This window comes from Ammospiza caudacuta, chromosome 28, assembly GCF_027887145.1.
Source record: "Ammospiza caudacuta isolate bAmmCau1 chromosome 28, bAmmCau1.pri, whole genome shotgun sequence".
Lineage (NCBI taxonomy): Eukaryota > Metazoa > Chordata > Aves > Passeriformes > Passerellidae > Ammospiza > Ammospiza caudacuta.
The window spans coordinates 3,110,288-3,128,584 of NC_080620.1; the positions used below are offsets into that span (position 1 = coordinate 3,110,288).

The following is an 18,297-nucleotide window of genomic DNA, read 5'->3' on the forward strand; positions in this document are numbered from 1 at the left end:
GGATATTAAAAACCATTGAGATACAAGTTATCAAAGATGCCAAGAAATTAAATGAATAATTCAGGCTGTAACAAATGGCTTTTGGGGAGCTTCCCTTTGGGGTTCCCATTTCTGACTGAATTCTTCACCCCATTTTGTGCCACCACTCCCTCTCTGCTCTCTTCAGGAGTGGTTTGTCAGGGCTGATCCAAGAATGAAGTTTTGGGTGGTGGTGAGGAGCGGAAATGAAAGCAGCAGAGCAAGTGAAGTTTTCAGTTTAAAAGGAAAATTCACAATGCCCTGAGATGTTTAAAATGATATCTCAAAACCCCCACAAGAACATTTCTGCCCTCAGAAGAGTTGCATTCTATATCACCAATGGCTGAACACACTTCCTCTAACCTCTAATTGCTCAGGTCTGAGCTGCTCTGCTCTCTCTTTTCCCCCCTCACAACTCCCTAATCTGCTATCAGCCTCTGAAATCATCAGCACTTGCAGGTTAAAACAAACTAAAACTCCCTCAAGTATTATTAGTTATAAGGAGGAAATGATTTCCAAAACCAATACCAGAACAAAAAACCCAACAGATAGACATCTATGTGAAACAACCTTGACCTTACATGCAATCACAGGCACCATGGTGACAGAGATAAAAAAATAAACAGCATAGCAAGACCAAGTTCATCACAGTTCCCAAATGAAATCACTTATTCTGCATTTTCCAGCTTAGAAATAAAATGCAACTGTTACAACCAGATTCCCCTCCACCCCTCATGCTCTCCCATCAGTTTTGAGAGGGCGTAACATTCAAAAGTACCACATAATTTAATTATATTCCTCAAAAAGTTTGAGCACTCTTAGTGCTCAAAAGTTTAATTCACAGTATAGCAGTAAAATGTTTCACTTTAATTTCCCTCCACACTCTATCATTAATTACTATAATAACAAGTTAGTAACTACTCAATCCCTCAAAGATGGCGAGCAAGATCCTGTACTGATGTAAATTAAAACACTGACATAATTAAACTTATCATGTCAAGCCTTGTTATTATAAAAGAACAAATGTTAAAGCCCACCTTGGGTCTGATGCTGCTGCATTCAGTCAGCAAATTCTTGCAGTTCTTGTGGACATTCACTGCACAATCTGCAATGCACACACACAAAGTCTTAATTATTCTTCTTTCCTGTCTAGGGAAAGGAATAATGACACACAAAGGATCTTAATTTTGGAAGAGGTGCAGAGTAAGCTCAGGTGTTGTGGCAAGCATCCTTGCTGTGCATGCTCTGCTCTGGATTTTATACCAAACCCTTGAGTTTTTTCACTGAGACTGCAGCACGGAGTGCAATTCACACATGCAAGAGCCCAGAGGCACTCTGGAATGCAGCAGCAGTTTTCTGCCCCACCTCCACCCAGTGGAGCACAGCTTTCTTCATTCTGCAAAGGACATTTCCATGTCTCTCCATCCAGAACTGATTCCAATCAAGGGGGCAGCAATTCTTTGGCTCCACAGGAATAGCTGCCTCTCTGCATGGACTGTTGCAGCAACTACAGTAAATTAAAGATCAAAACACCCTCCAGAATCATCAAGGCATTACCAGCACCACAAGAAGCATTACCATTCCCTTCCAGCTGCACAAAGGAATTGTTCCCAGATACAGGCACCAAAGCAGCCCTCTCACTCAAAAGCCACAAAACTATTACTAGTATAATAAAATCCAATCTCCTTTTTTTTACCTCTTGATAACTACTTATTGAGAAAACAGGAAGGGAAACTGATAGTGCCAAATATTTTCTGCAGCATTTCTGCCCATCTATAAAACAAGCCTTCATCAAAAGCAAAGCAGGACAACAAGAACTCAGTAAAGGAGCCCAGGATTTGCCTTTTCCAGACACCAAACTCAGTAAAGGACACCAGGATTTGCCTTTTCCAGACACCAAACTCAGTAAAGGACACCAGGATTTGCCTTTTCCAGACACCAAACTCAGTAAAGGACACCAAACTCAGTAAAGGACACCAGGATTTGCCTTTTCCAGACACCAAACTCAGTAAAGGACACCAGGATTTGCCTTTTCCAGACACCAAACTCAGTAAAGGACACCAAACTCAGTAAAGGGCACCAGGATTTGCCTTTTCCAGACACCAAGAACTCAGTAAAGGACACCAGGATTTGCCTTTTCCAGACACCAAGAACTCAGTAAAGGACACCAGGATTTGCCTTTTCCAGACACCAAAAACTCAGTAAAGGACACCAGGATTTGCCTTTTCCAGACACCAAACTCAGCAAAGGACACCAGGATTTGCCTTTTCCAGACACCATCAGGAAACTGATAGTGCCAAATATTTTCTGCAGCATTTCTGCCCATCTATAAAACAAGCCTTCATCAAAAGCAAAGCAAGACACCAAGAACTCAGTAAAGGACACCAGGATTTGCCTTTTCCAGATTTGCCTTTTCCAGACACATGGTGTTCTCTCTTTGAAAGAGAAAACTGGAAAGATGAACACCATATCTGCTAGAGAAAAGCCAGTTTATGTTTAAAGCACAGAGGAAAAACAATTTAAGGTCCTTTCAGAACCACCCCTGCCTGGCACCAGGACTGGGAATCTGCTTTAAGGCTCCTGGCTAACCTAGAGATGCTCACTTGTGTTTTACATAATTTCAGCAGAAGTCAGATAACAAGACCAAAATACCTACTTGGTTTTAAACACAAATAAATTAATAAAGATATAAAAACAAAACCAAGTGCACAGACCTGCAAGATGCTCACATGTTATACAAGTTCCCCAAGTGTGGGAAATGAAGTGCAGAGTTCTGCCACACACACACACAAAAAAAAACCTCCACAAGAACTCCCACCTCCCACAACTTCTCTTATTTGGGATATTCCTATGCCACAAACCAAAAGGCACCACATCTAATTTCAAATGTATGTGCCTCTGCAAATGCAGGAGAAAAAATGTATCAAAATTATCACTTATTAAAACTGTGTAGAGAATAACAAATATTTTCATTATTTCAGCAATGATAAGGCCTCCACAGACCACGAGGGAATGCAGAGCTTGTAAAAGGACATGCCTCAACAACAAACAAGGGGCTGACAATGGAAATCCCTTTTCTCCTGAGACAAAGAAACGAACTGTGGGACAAAAATCACCACACAAAAGGAAATAGAGAAAATTCTCCATGACGTCAGGCTGGGTTGGATTCAAGAGCTGCTCACAGATGGGTTCCCTTCAGGGCAGAACAGGAGCCCCATGGATGCCCCAGGTTCCTACAGCCACTGCCTTCCCACACAGCCCTGAAATCCACATAACTCATCTAGAATTTGTAATATAATATAATATATATATAATATAAAATTTGTAATATAATCATCTTGCTGCCGTGATCTAGTTGAATTGTTAGAACATGGGTTGGACTTGATGATCTCACAGGTCTCTTCCAGCCTTGAATTTCTGTGATTCTGTGATCTAGAAACATAAATTTCAACTAAATATTCACATTCCCCGACATTTACCCATTTTCAGTGATTACATTTAGTAATTGTTTCCCTATCAATGATTAGTAGGACCAATTCCACTTGAAAAGCTCAGGTTCCTTGTTAAGGTAACTGTAACAGGGATCTCACTTAAAAACATATTTCAATTTTTAAATCATGCCCTTGCTCTGGATAACACAAGATAACAGCTTGTGGCACTCTCAGTAGGCATTTTTCACTTAATCAGCTGACATATCTCATAGTGCTGTGTATGACTTCCCTGCACTGCTGAAAGGTTCTTTACACAACAGTGCAGAACATGCTAGAAAACAGCAAAATGCTACAGAAAAGCTGCAGGAAACTGCAGCTGAATCCAAGGGCCTGATTCTCCCTGAGACTATCTGAAATGCATTTATTTAATGATTTCAAAGTGGCATTATTTTTGCCCACATAAGAGAAATCTGAAACCTGCCAGAAGACTGTTTCATAAGCATACTTCATTTTCTAAAACATGCTCCAGCTTCCTCTATTCAACATTTCTGCAGTGCTGAAGGGAGGCCACTCTAATTCAGGATGAGGAGCTTCTGAATACCAGTGGCTGTGGTTTCCTTTTAAAGCATGTAAGATTTCTGCATTTATTATTATTACTTTGCATTTATTATTATTAGTTTGCATTTATGATTATTACTTTGCATTCATATTAAGCCTCTCTGAAAATGGTATCAGAGAACTGCAGGGGTGAAAAAACAGCAAAGAGAAGAATGAGGGACAGCAAAAAAGGGGCAGGAACCTGCACACATGGAGGTAAGAGCAAAAATACACATGAAGGGTTCTTTACAGGTGTAGAGAAATAACAGATCTCTAACAGGTGTATAGAAATAGCAGATTTCTATCTTTTCCAGTCATCCAGAGTAAAGCAGCATCAGTAAACTCAAACTGACAAAAAAAATTATTTTTGCATTTACCAACGGTAGCATTTGGTCTTACTCAGATCAAGAATTTGGGAAGGTCCAAAAAAAAAAAGAAAAGAAAAATAAAAAAGAACAGTTCTGTCAGCAAGCTCTTTCCAAAGTGGAGAGGCACAGAAAATATTCCTGAGAATATCTTGTCTTTTCCTGAGAATATCTTCTCTTTTCCTGAGAAAGGCAGAGATAAAAACTCAGAGGAACTGCAGCCAGGCTCTTCCTTGTCTTCTCCTCCCTCAATCACTCACAGAACAGCAAGAAGATGAATTTGGCAGGCAAGAACAGACCCTCCAAAGGAAGGATTTCATCTTGAGACAGACTGTGCAGGAGGGCTGCAGCTCTGGCCAGTGCTGCCAACACCAAAGTGCCAACACACTGATTTGGGTCACCTTGACTGGATGGGGACAGGAGCACCACTGCTACACCTGAACCCCACCGTGTGGAAACTCAGCAAACCCACCAGGTTTGTTCCTGGGCTTTAATCAGCAGGTTTGGAATCAAGGCTGAGAATTTTGGGAGCATCCCATTATCCCAGAGCTGCAGACTACAGGACTGTCACTCACCTGAAGCATTTTGCAGGGGTCTGTGCCAAAGATGACCTAATGAGTGACTAAAGCAAGGACCAACCAGAAAATAAATATTTAAGAATAAAAGGCTCATAAACATCAGAAAATATCCTGTTCATGGTTGAGGGTAATGAATTTATAATCTGGTATAATAAAAAACATTTCCCTTATTAATGAGATGTTTTCCCCATGGCTCACAGAGAGTAATTTACAGCCTAGGAGCATTTTATTGGCCATTACAGCACCCAAAAGCATCACCCCATTCACAGTAGGAGAGGGCAACAAACCTGGCTGGAAAGGGGCAAGCAAAACCATATTTTCCCCCAGCTGGAATATCTTCCAGGGGATCAGACACTGCCAATGTCCTATAAATGTCTTCCAGAATTGGCTTCCAGGGCAAATCTATGACTCACCAGACATTATGAGCACTATGACCCTGACCTTTGGTCTGGAACGGTACTGCCCAATAAAATAACTCTTAAAAGACCATTTGCAAACAACAACTCACAGACAAAAATGCTGTGATTAATCTAAAATTCATCTATTGACTTTCTTTATCTCAAAGATTTTTTTTGTTTATTTTTTAAATGACAGATTAAAAACAAACCACTTTAAAGCAGCTAAGTTCAAGAAGGGACAGACTTTAAGAGTGTTTTTAATGAACAAGGAGTTCAAGGATATTCACTACTTATGAAATCTAATCAGCTGAAAAAAGCCAAGGACAAAATAGCTTCCTTATGAAATTTTAGTAATTTTATTAATTACTTCCTTATGAATTAGTAATTTTAATATTTTTCCCTCTTTTAAACTGTCCAATGCTTCAGGGATCAAAAAGAAACTCTTCCCTCCTTCCTCACCCTTACACCACACAGGGAACTCCTCCCTCTTGAACTGACAAAGGAAACAACCCTGATATGAATGATTAACACTGAACATAATCAACTCTGCATTTATAAACAGAGATGCACAACACGACGGCCAAGAAACATCTCAAACCACCACAGCATTCCAGAAAATGCAGAGTGACTGGGATCAAACTTCTCAGGAAAGAGGAGGAGGAGTTTCAGTGGAACACGAGGAAGTTTCTGTGTTGGGTAAATCCAGGTCAGGTACCCTGAGGAACTCGGAGCAGATTTAATTTTTGTCCTAGTGGCTCCAGTGGTCGGTGTTTACTTGTTTTCTCACTTGTCTAATTACGCAGAGGCAGAAACCAAAAACTGGAAGGGTACAGGGAGATGAGATAGTTCACATTCTGAAACAGAGACAGTCCACACCAGAGAGCAACAGCACTAAATTATCAAGTTTCAGCCTCCCTGTTAGAGCATTCCTCTTTGTCTCCAAAACAACCTATAATTACTTGCTCACTGTATCTGGTTTTATTGTCAAAATATCAGTCGGATGAAGCAGAGAGAGGGGTTCTCTGATTCCCAGCAGTGCAAATTCTGGTGGCCACAGGGTTTTCTTTAGGCACAGAAACATATAAACAACCGATACTTCTGTTTTTTAAACATTGCCAAGTAAAATCTGCATGTCTTCCTAAAAGAAAGAAGAGTCTCAATTCAATTGTGTCACGCTGAACCCTTCCCCCAGTCTGTGCTACAGAACTGAAGCAGCAACTATGACAATCATAAAAGGTATTTAAAATATTTCATAGGTAAACAGTAGGTGGAACTACAACACACAATGTCCGATGGCTCCTGTCTCAGAGCCATGTTTCACGGCTTTCTTTTATTTTACCGTGCCAAAGAGAAACGATTACCTTTATAAAATTAAACAAAAAGGGCCAAATAAACAAGCCTGCCGTAAAACTCTCTTAAGAGAGGAGTGAAAAGCAACTAAGAAACAGCCTTTTTTTTCTCTTGGTAATACACCAAATCTTCAAATAACATTCAGAAATTATGCTTATTTATTAGAGCAGCAAACCCAAACACAGCAGCAGAAACACTCAGAAAGCTGTTTGATCGAATCACTGCCTGTTCCCCTGCTCCTCCTCCAAAATCCATCACCACTCCTGCTGGCGTTTCCTTTCAGCACACAAAAGCTACGCTGATACCATCTCCCGCTCCTCTCCCCAAGGAGCCAGAGATGCGGAATATTTAAAATGGGTCAGTCTTCGCAATTTTAAGTTTTCACCACTTTTCCCCTAACGCATTTAAGTTCTCTTCACGCAAATCCCAGACTTTTCTCGCCGCACACACAATGTGTGCAATAACCGAGAGGACGAGGTGCGGGATATAATGATCACAAGGATGCTCAGACTCAAGCTGTGGCATAAAGAGAGCCTGAGTTTCCCACAGGCTCCAGCCGCTCGCCTCCCTACCGCACACAGCAACATTTTTCACTCCTTCCGTAGCCCTCGAAAGAGCTTTCTACTATAAACACTGCATCTTTCAAGCTGCGTCCCGTCCCGCAGCTGAAGCCTTGAGCTGCACAGGTCGGGACTGGGGCAAAGCGAAAATCAAGCCGCTGCCCCAGCCAAACGCCGGGACCCCTTGGAGCCGTCTGAGCCCCCCCTGCCCGCACAGGGACCGGGGCCGGGCGGTCCCCGCGCCGCGGGCCCGGAGAGGGGGTGCCGGTGCTCGGGGGCTCGCTGGGGCCGCGGGAGCGGAGCCAGGAGCCGGCGGGCGCGCTGACAGCCCGGTCTCTTACCGGACTCCCCGGGGAGCCGCCGGTTCCCTCTCGGTCCCGGGAGCCGCCGCCACAGCAACAGGAAACGCCCCCGTGTCCCGGAAGGAAAAATGGGAATGAGGGTGCGCCTGCGCGCCGCGGCACGGCCGGGCAGGGTGACGGCCCCTCAGGGACGGCGTAGGGACAGCCTGGGGTCGTGCCTTCCCCTCAGGGAGAGCACAGAGATGCCATTAGCCCGTGCTTTCCCCTCTGGGAGACCACCCACAGCCCGCACGTTCCTCTTAGGGAGAGTACACGGACACCCTTAACCCGTGTTTTCCTCTCAAGGAGGGCACAAGCACACCATTAACCTGTGTTTTCCTCTCAGGGAGGGCACACGGACATCCTCAGTTCGTGTTTTCCTCTCAGGGAGGGTACACGGACACCCTCAAGCCCTGTTTTTCTCTCAGGGTGAGCACATGGACACTGTCAGTTTGTGTTTTCCTCTCGGGGAGAGCACAGGAAAACCCTCAGTTTGTGTTTTCCTTTCAGGGAGGGCATACAGACACCATTAACCCGTGTTTTCTTCTCAGGGAGGGCACATGGACACCCTTAACCCGTGTTTTCCTCTCAGGGTACATTGACACTCTTAACCCTGAACTTTTCCCTCAAGGAAGGCACTGGCCATTCGTATTCCACTCTTACCCCTCAGCGAGGGCATGAGCATCCTTAGCCCACAAGCTTCTCTCAAGGAGGGCACACGGACATCTGTGTTTTCCCCTCAGGAATGCCATGAGCACCTGCAGCCCATGCCTGCACCCCACGGAGAGCACATGGCCACCCTTAGCCTATTCCTTCCCTCAGGAAGAGCACACGGCCACCCTTAGCCTGCTCCTTCCCTCAGGAGGAGCACACACAGCCCTGACCCACGCTTTCCCCTCAGGGAGGGCACATGGCCACCCTCAGCCTGTGTTTTCCTTCGGGAAGGGTATGACTACCCGCACCCTCCACCTTCCATGAGGGAGGGCATTCCTCAGGGTGGAGCGGGTCCCTCCATGCCATCCTTTGACACCCTCATTTCCCTCATGGAGGAGACAATCATTGTAGCTGCTCCTGCCCCTCAGGGAGGGCAGAGCCTCTCACAGCTCTTGCTTTCCCCTCAGGGAGGGCACATGTCTCCCTTGACCTGCCCTTTTCCCTCATGGAGGGCACACAGTCCTTCCAGCTGTGTGCTTTCCATCAGGGGAAGCAGAGGCACCCGCAAGCCTCACTTTCCTTCAGGGAGGGCACCTGGCCACCCATAGCCTGCTCCTTTCTCCTGCAGGGAGGGCACAGGGCCTCTAACACATGTCTCCCTCACAGAGGGCATGAGCATCCTCAGCCTGTGCTTCATCCTCAGGGAGGGCACAGGGCCCCCAACCTGCGTGTCCCCCTCAGGGACACCATGAGCATCCTCAGCCTGCACTTTCCCATCATGACTGCTCAGAAACCATGAGTTCTCTGAGGGAAGACACATGCCCCCCCCAGCCTGTGTTTTCCCCTCAGAGAGGGCACATAGCCACCACTATTAGTCCACACTTTCCCCTCAGGGAGGGCACACAATTCCTCCCAGGCTAAAGAGGCCTCTAATGGATGGTATGTGGCACCCCAGTGACACCTTCAGCCCGGCACTTCATATGTTTTTGCACATCGCCTGCGACTTGAAATACATAATTTGTTATTAAAAGCCCAGTGGGATTTGCCATCCCAACGGGCTGGAGTGTTTATGAACACCCTGCCAAGGCAAGGCTGCAGTGCCCGGAGGGTTGGCAGGTGCTGGCTTCCCTATCTGCCTCTCAACAGCCAGTGCCTGCCCAGGCCTTTGTCAGTGACCCCTGCACAGACAAATGACGAGAGGAAAGGGGAATTATCTTCCCTAGCAGGAGATCCATGATCCATGCACTGACTCATAGAACCAAACTGCTTGCTAGAAAAAACACCTTTTCCCTGACACCAATAAGGTTTGATGTACTAGCATGGGGCTGCTGGAGTACTCAGCGCAGGCAGGAAAACTGGGAAGAGCTCACCACCCAACCTCCCCTCCCAATTTCACTCTGAGGATTTACAGTACTGATCGAAAGTTTGTCATATTTTAAATCACACATATCCCACTTGCCTGTTGAGCTTGAAAACACAATATACATGATTACAAAACAAACTTCCCTCCCAAAATCCACCCTGCAGCTTTCTCCATACTGCTTTGAAAGAACCTGCCACTTTTTGGGCTGGAGATGTGATGAAATCCTGCCATGGGGCCTCTGGTTCCTACCTTGGCACCTGTTTAATCGATTTTATTTTTATCTTAATCTCATAGTTTCAAGCTTTTCCAAAATGTTCCCTTTTGTGCTGCTTCTCTACAGGACTGAGTACACTGCAGTCCCAGTTGTTTATTGGGGCCTGTCACCACTACAGAGAAATGATCATTACACAAAGCAGTTTGGGTGTAAACAGCTGGCTGTCACTTGGTGACTGATTAATCCTTGGGCACTTCAAACTTCGTGCTTTGCTGTAATATAAAAGTAAAGCATTGCAGATTGCCCAACTGCAGCTGTCATGGAGAGAATGTGCTGTGCTTGTGCAGCCTCAGGGCATTGCCACAAAATCAGTGCAAAATCTGGCATAGCAGCCAGCTCCAAGACTCTGTAGCTTAGAGCTAAGGTTGGATTGCAAAGAAGAGAAGGGTACCAGCTGTCTAATCCTGTGTAATTCTGTAATAGCAAAAGATTTCTTGCTGAATGTGTCTCAGATTGATTACTGTCCTTTTGTCAGCCTGAGCGTACAAGATCTTGAGGTTTTATCAGGGAATGGAAGGAGCAGCATTTGGAGATGTTCCAGATCAAGGTACTACTGCCCAGAAAGAAAAAGAAAGTGAAAAGCAGAGAAGGAGAAGCACTGAGAAGAGGATGTACTTTGGTTTCCTTTTCTAAGCCCTCTGGAGCTGGCTGAGCCAGCTCTGTGTCAGGACACTCAGCTCAGTCAGTGTTTCCTCTGCAGACAGCGCTGCAGCCGCTTTCACATTTGCTTCAGATCCTGATCCATTGGCTCAGAACCACCTTAACCCACAGCGGCTCTGGTTTTGCCTCTGTTTATTTGGACTCCTGTCAGTAATAGTTTATTCCAAGTGGGACTCCCATTCCATTTATCACTGTCATCATGTTACAGCCGCCAAACCTCCTTTTTCCCCCCAAAACAGAAGATTTTTGGCAGCTGTGCCGCTCTACGGAAATGCAGAGTTCCAGGTTGTCTGCTGCTTTTCAGATTTCTCAGGACTCTGTGTGGTATGTGAACAGAAATTTCAGGATAGGAAATCAAGTGATTCTTCCTTACCATAAGCCAAAACTATCCTTCACCTATTAGTACCACCTTATTGGTACTGCATTGGGAATCCAAAAGCAAAACCGTGCAGGCACAAGTGCCGAGTGAAAGGTGAATTTCACTCAAAATTTCAGGTCTAAACCAAAAGCTATTCTGGCCTCTCCTTGGCCATGGGTGGAGGATGTTTGCCTGACAAACTGCAGAAATCTTGTCCTCTCCTTTTCTCGTTGTGAGAAAGGAAATGGTTTTCCAAACCTCTTTCAAAATGCGCCTTAAATAAATCCTGGACACCAGTTGTTATTACAGCAACCAGTTAGAGATCAGCCAGTGCCCTGAAGCAGCCAGCAAGGGTCAGCCTAGGACAGGTGGACAGTCTAGCACAGCCTGTATTGTTCAGGAAGATTCATTAAACTGAGCACCTTCTCTTAAAGAAGAGGAGTTTGTCTGAAGCCTGCCAAAGTTTGCTCACAGCTATGTTTCCTTGCAAGAGGATGGTCAATCTGTTACCCCTGTGGGGGCCCGGGCTCTGTCTTTCCCATGAGTAATAGAGATTGATTCTCAGCTAGAGATGTAGAAGTCCCACCTCCCCCCCAGTGCTCAAGCTCAAGGGAAGCAATCCTCCTTCCATCTGTATTCCACAGCATATCCCTGGCTCTCCTCCATGGCACAGCCTGCTTGTAGAGCTCTCCTCCTGTCAGGGCTTCCCTGGGACTCGTCTAACTCTTGTTGCATAAACTCTGGAAGCGTGTTTATAACAGAGGATTAATTTAGGCACAGAACCTTCTCCACCCGTGATAGCAAAGGCTCAAGAGGAGCTTTCTCATTTCCAGGTGAACAATAAACCTCGGGACTCACAGCTCGTAGTTTACGTAACAGCAGAGCTTGGGTGGCCACTGCTGTTGAGATCCCTGTGACTGCAATCATTCTTCTATGTTTTTCATCCCTACCAGGCTCCTAACTACACATCTGTGAGCTGCAGAGACTCTCCTGAATCGCTACTCTCAGCACACAGCACAGCCTTCTTCTCCCCTGGGAGACTGTGGGAGACTCTCCTGAATCGCTGCTCTCAACACAGCACAGCCTTCTTCTCCCCTGGGAGACTGTGAGAGACTCTCCTGAATCGCTGCTCTCAGCACACAGCACAGCCTTCTTCTCCCCTGGGAGACTCTGCATGTGTGGGGTGAGGATAGATGGGAGGAATCAGTGGGAGAGAGAAATGAGTTACCATGTACCAGGCTATCCGAGCTGCCCACTTCCTTCACAGCTCACACGTTTCTAACAGAACAATGATTTTTTGTTCTGACTTAAATGCAGAATTCCTCCTACTGTTGGTATCTCTAATAGGAAGAGCTCTCACTCCTCCAGCTCATCACAGCCAGGGAAGTCACCAGACCTTTTGTGTCTACTGGACAGTGAAAAGATCTCAGGCTTGCAATCATTCTCCCATCCTTCCTCCCCCTCCAGCTTATCCCTTGCTGTAAGCACCATCTTTTCCTGTGTTTTCCACGAGCCCGTTTTGCCTCGGACCACGTGGTGGTGCTGCAGTTAAAAATACCACGGAGACAACAACAGCAACAGCAGCACCTGACCAGCGATGGGCCGAGGGCTGGCCGGGGGCCAAGGCGCGGGGATGGTCAAATGTGAGCCCACGAGGAGAAAACAAGAGGCGCTGCCAATGCTCTCACACCCTGGCAGCAGCCACGGCTCAGGCTGAGCCTGACAGAGCTGCTCACACTTCTGAAAAGTAGGCTGCTGCTCCAGCTTCCCGGTGGCCGCGGAGCTTGCTGTCCCAGAGCTCTGTCAGGACTAGTCAGAACCCACACACTGCTCCGAGCTGCAGTAACGGGAGCTGCTGATATCAGCTACCAGCTCAGCAGCAGCTCGCAAAGGTTTCAGCTCAGCATCATCCAAATAGAGGCACTCTCAGGCCATCAGCTGTCACACCACAAGACCCAGCCCATCTCTCACCACAGACAGGCCATTAATTTTAACAGACATCTCAGAACTTTGCCCGATTGTTCAGCCTCGGTTCAAACCACTGCAAAGGGAACATTACAAAACAAGCTGTGCTGCTCTGCAGCCTGGGCAGCCAAGAGCCAAAGGAAATGTCACAGAGTCCCAAACACAAACCAGTGCCTCTGCCACCTCAGAGCTTTTCTCCTGAACGTTTGCAAGACATAACACAGATTCCTTATGGAAGGGCTGGAAAACAAGGTGAAAGTTGCCATAACTCATGTACAGTCCCTGTGTATTTATGATGGACAAGCCATGCTGAGCCACACTCTCATTTCAACAGCTATCTCCGACTCCAGGTCACAGATCTCCATAGGGTTGTCCAGAGGAGAATCACTCACACTAAATGCCCTCAGAGTTCCTAAGGCCATACAGAGCATGGCTCCGTGCTCATGGGTATCAAGGGCTGTCTGTATATTCCCAGGTTAAGGAACCATTCCCTATGGTTCCCAAGGCCATACAGAGCATGGCTCCATGCTCATGGGTATCAAGGACTGTCTGTATATTCCCAGGTTAAGGTATTTTTGTAAAGCAGCATGCAGGACTGCAAACAGAGCCTCTGGCTGGGAGATTCCTCGCACGGGAATGACAAGGCACAACTCTGCCTCCTCCCATTACATTTCTGTTCTCTCTAAATATCCACAAAATTCTTATTCAGCTCCCTGCTTCCTACTTTTTGCTGTAATGCCTGAAAAATATTCACTTATAGCCAGCTCTGTGCCCCTTTTCAGTTTCCCTCCAGCTGCCCTGAAGGGAAAATATATTTCTCACCACACATGTCTGAGGGCAATCAGTCCCTTTATGGCCCAGAAAGGTTTTACTGACCTTAAGAGCCTCTGAGAGAGCAAGCATTGCTTGAGGGTACAGGGTGGAGAAAGAGAGCAATCCTTTCATTTCCAGAAAATTTTCTCTGCCCACAGACAATCCCTTGGGAATTAAAACATTCTTCAGTGCCCTGAGTACCTGCCCCAAAGAGGAAGGACAGGGTTTGTCAGCCAAAGCCATGCCTCAGTGGATGCAGTGGGAGCACAGAGGCCCATGCATGCTGGCACTACTTAGAGCTGAAAAGCACCAGTCTCACCCATGCATGTCCTGGGAGGCAACATTTGACTTTTTGTTAGTTAATAAAATTTTGGATGCTCTAGAAATTCCTGTGCACATGCAAAGGGCAGATGCTGAGCTGAGACATCACTGAGGCTGTGAAAAACAGCCTGAAATACCCAGCGGCACTCAGGCAGTTGGGTTATTTGTTCAGGCAAAGCAGAACTTCATGATAAAAAAAAATTAGTAAAAGAAAAGTTGACCTGGAGCCCTCTTTGGGGGAAAGGGGCAAGAAATGGTCAAGTGGCCGAAGAAAATGAGGAAAAAGTATTTCCAGGCAAGATTCAGAGATCATTTAGACTATTTGGAGAAACAACCAAGCCAGGCCAAGCAGAGTGGTGGGGTAGAGTGGAGGCAGGCAGAGAAGTGAGGCAGTCCAGGGGTGGTTTAGGCAGGAGCACGGCCTGGGCTGGAGGGCAGGCAGGGGGTGCAGGCTGGGGCAGAGCCAGGCAGTGACAGCCATACTCACTCAGGCACTGCAGACCACTTTTATTCCCAAGAGGTTTGGCACACAGTGAGCAGCTGGTGCAACTGGAGAAAACTCCTGGCACAAGCTGGTGCCCATTGATATCTTTACACCTCTCTTTTGTCTCCTTTGTCTCTTTCTCCTTCTCTCTGTCCTTGAGCTGCTCTTTGTTCTTACCCTGGAAGGAGAGAAGGACACAGCTCAGTCACAGGCCTTGCAGTGCCCACACATTCCTTTCCCCACTGTACAAACAAGCAGAGACCTGGTGGGCAGCAGGTACAGTGGGAATGCAGGGCTTTTCCCAAATGCCTTCCCAAGGCTCAGGCCAGCCCCTCTAGTCTAAGTCCATTTGTGATGAAGGGCAGGGCACACTTGGCTGTCCCTCTGCAGGCTCCTCCTGCCACAAAGAGTGATCCAGGCAGTCACCCAGCCAAGGCACTCTTCTTGCTGTGCACAACAGTGCCAGGGCAGCATAAGAGCATCCAGAACATGCCCAGGAGCAAGGAGGGCTGGAATTCAGGGATCACTCAGTCCCATGCACTACTACTGCTTTAGGGGTCACAGTGCATCTGCTGGCCAACATAGAGGCCTCAGCCATCCCAAAGCAATCCAGCTAACTGTTCCATATGGTCAGATCCCCTTTTCTGCTTGAAGAATTTAACAATTCCTTCCACAAATTCAACATCTCTCTCTCACCTTATCCTTCTGCCAGGATCCAGTGACTCGGCTCCGCAGGGAACTCAGACGTCGCATCACCTTTGTGCCTTTCTCTGCTTTATCGCTCTTCCCACTGTCGTCATTTCTGAAAGGAGACCAAAATACCTTGAAAAAGGGGAAATTCACTGACCAATCCCAGCTTAGGGAGATCACTGATGAAGTTCATTGAAGCATTACTTTAGGACCACAAATGTGAGCTTTCCATCTCCTGGAGGATCTGGTTTGGCATCAGCCATATCACTTATTAATGAGACACTTGCAAATAAGGAGCTGAACTTCCAAGCTATGTGTGCAATTTTGTTCAGCACCACACTCCTGGCTGAAACCTTGCAGATACCAGTGTCCTGCACACAGGATTAGCAGGGCAGTAGAGCTTGGATGGACAGGACTCGAAATCAGTTCTCAGAACACAAAGTCTGTGCCACCCGCTGTGTCACTTACTCATTAGACAGGAACTCAAACCAAGTGAGGTTCTGCTGGGAGGAATCGCTGCCTTCTTGCACACAAGCTCTCTGCTTCACCCTGGGCAGGGAAAAGGCATCAGACACAGCAAAGAACACAAGAGCAGAACTTCTGGGTCAGCTGAAACTTTTATTTTCTGCATGGGGCAGGAACATTTTTAGAGTTACTGAGGAGGTACATAAAATGCCCCTTTTCCAGGCAATTCTACCCTGGTTTCACTGGAATAAATCAGTGATTCTGGTATCCTGGGTATTTGCCCCTCAAGGGACCAAATCCTTTTCCAGGTGTGTCTTAGTCACACCTGTGACCTCCCCACACATCTCTGTCCCAAACTCACTTACCCATGGTAATGTTTCAGCTCCTGAAGTACCTTCTGGACAATTAGCCTAAAAGAAAAGCAAGGGATTAGAAAATATCCTTGCACAGACGTTCTGCACCCCACAAAGCCTCAGGTGCTGGTTTATGACCAACTGCTCAGCTGTGGCCCAGCACAGAGTGGGATCTCCTTTGCTGTTGCATCCCCAGTAGCTCAGATACACTCAAAAATCTCCCTCATCTCAAACCAGCCAGGACTGACAATACCTACACGTGGTCTGGGGACACATGGTCCTTCTCCAGCATCTCCAGAGCAGGGCGTTCAACACCTGGAACACAAAATGTTATCAGCAGGGATCCTGGTTTGCCTTTGCAGAGCACCACCTTGCAATCTATGCAACTGGATCCTGTTAATTGTGCTGGGCTCCCACTCTGCCTTGATTGGTGAGGAGGAAATGCCAGGAGCAGTTAGGGAAGGAGATTCTGCTCTACATTTCTGTGAGGGAAGTGAAGGCCAGATCACTTTTCTGTGTTACTCCTCCCCTTCCCAGTGTGTATTTTTGCTGCTGAGGGTCCTGCTTGCAGTAGGGGAGGAGCTGGTACCACCCCAGAGCCCTTCCCCATGACAGCCAGCCTCCCCTCCACTTCCCAGGCTCTGAAATCACCACATTTTTCTCTGGGACAGTCCTCACAGGTGGGACTTGATTAGGGAGTGACCAATGCACTGGGCACAGGGAGGTTATGTGGCAATGTGTCACTGGGGATGGGCATGTCTGAGCTGAGACTGTGCTGTTAGCCAGGGCCAGACCCAGAACCAGCTTGGCTTTGTATTTCAGGAGCTCCTGGGACCATGTGGAAGGGAAAGCAGAGGCTGTCCACACTTCCAGAGGCTACAGCTCCAGTTTTTTATCTTCTTAATCACATTTTGAACCCATTTAATGGCACAAAGTCTATACCAACCTTCCACAGCTGGGAGAGAAGTGTTGAAACTGTGAGGTATCTGGGGGGAGGCAATGGTCTCACAGGCTGATGGGACAGACTTGGACCTCAGTCTCTTCCCGTTGCTGACACATTTCTGGAGAAGTAAAAATCACAGAAATCTTTTGTGCTTTCTGCACCAAGGGAGCCTCAATCACAGCTGATTCCTCACCCTTTCCCTCTTGTTTTGTCAGAGTTATGATGCAGGAGACCATTAGGCCCAGCTGTTTCTTGGCTTCAGGAAGGCTGGAGCAAGTGACACTCATGCCTGAAACCTTCTTAGGCACTTCTCACTTTTACTGGACATGCAGCACCATGATCCAATTGTCCTTTTAATATTAATTGAATCTAAAGGTCTTCCCCAGAGCAAAGCAGTGTGTAAGGGATGTGTGGGGGGGGGGGGGGGGGGGGGTGTGTGACACTGTCGTCTTCAACTACCTGATTAAGAGAAGATAGGGCCAGACTCTTCTCAGAGCTGCAGTGACAGGACAAGAGGCAGCAGGCACAAAGGAAGGGAAATTCCAGCTAAATAAATGGGAAAAGAGGGCTGTACAGGCAGCTCCCAGGCCTTTATCCCACAAGATGGGGCAGTTTATCTGAAAAAGCCCATCCTTGCTGAGATTCCTGCAGACCTCCTGGTTCCACGCTGGCATTGAAGGAATCCAGCCTGCAGCTGACACCTGTGTGTGCTGCGTCTGTTCACCCTCAGCTTGCCCTGCTGTCCCCGTGCCCAGCCCTCCACACTCACCACCTCCTGCAGGCTGGGGGTGGCCACGAGGTCTGGGCACAGCGGCTCTATCTCCACTTTGATCACTGTGCCACCCCGGCTGCTGCTCCAGGCTCCCCGCTCCCCTCTGGGCAGCTGGAGGGACACTTGAGGCTGCAGGCAGGACTGGCTCCTCTTCTCCACATCGTCCTGCTCTGGGTCACTGCCCAGCTCTGTCACATCCAGGCTGAACCTAATCAGGGGGCAGGAAGAAGCCTCAGAGCAGACCTGAGCAGACCTGGCACACTGTGCCCAGCATGGCACAGCCCTGCAATGCCCCTGGCTGGGTGGTCCTAACAACCTCTTGCAACTGGGACAAGGAGGGTCCCCACAGCAGGCAAAGGGAAAGGAAATGGCAGGAAATGTCAGCCTGGACCCCAAGTCCTGAGCCTGTTAAAAACAGCTTCTCTGGCTGCCACCAGTGAGTCCCCAGCTCCATGGTCACCCGGGATGTTTAGTGCTGGATGGCTCACACTGATCTCTTAGCAACCCCTGAGACTGTGCAGCCACCCTGGCAGCAGCCTGTCCT

The 18,297-nt window shown here is 47.4% G+C and overlaps 1 protein-coding gene across 3 annotated transcripts in view; it reads right to left on the reverse strand.

The window, feature by feature from the left end:
- The window catches only part of ARHGEF18 (Rho/Rac guanine nucleotide exchange factor 18), a 50,292-nt gene that overhangs the window by 24,732 nt on the left and 7,263 nt on the right, over positions 1-18,297 (reverse strand). For 2 of the 3 annotated variants that reach the window (XM_058820894.1, XM_058820896.1), the window contains 8 exons: positions 17,751-17,961; positions 16,985-17,099; positions 16,296-16,353; positions 16,051-16,095; positions 15,689-15,769; positions 15,227-15,332; positions 14,534-14,708; positions 1,056-1,123 (listed from right to left, as the gene is read on the reverse strand). In XM_058820894.1, coding sequence (XP_058676877.1) covers positions 1,056-1,123; positions 14,534-14,708; positions 15,227-15,332; positions 15,689-15,769; positions 16,051-16,095; positions 16,296-16,353; positions 16,985-17,099; positions 17,751-17,961 — 859 coding nt within the window. Of the gene's footprint in view, positions 1-1,055; positions 1,124-14,533; positions 14,709-15,226; positions 15,333-15,688; positions 15,770-16,050; positions 16,096-16,295; positions 16,354-16,984; positions 17,100-17,160; positions 17,176-17,750; positions 17,962-18,297 lie in introns of all 3 variants that reach the window. The other variant, XM_058820895.1, reaches the window with a different exon arrangement.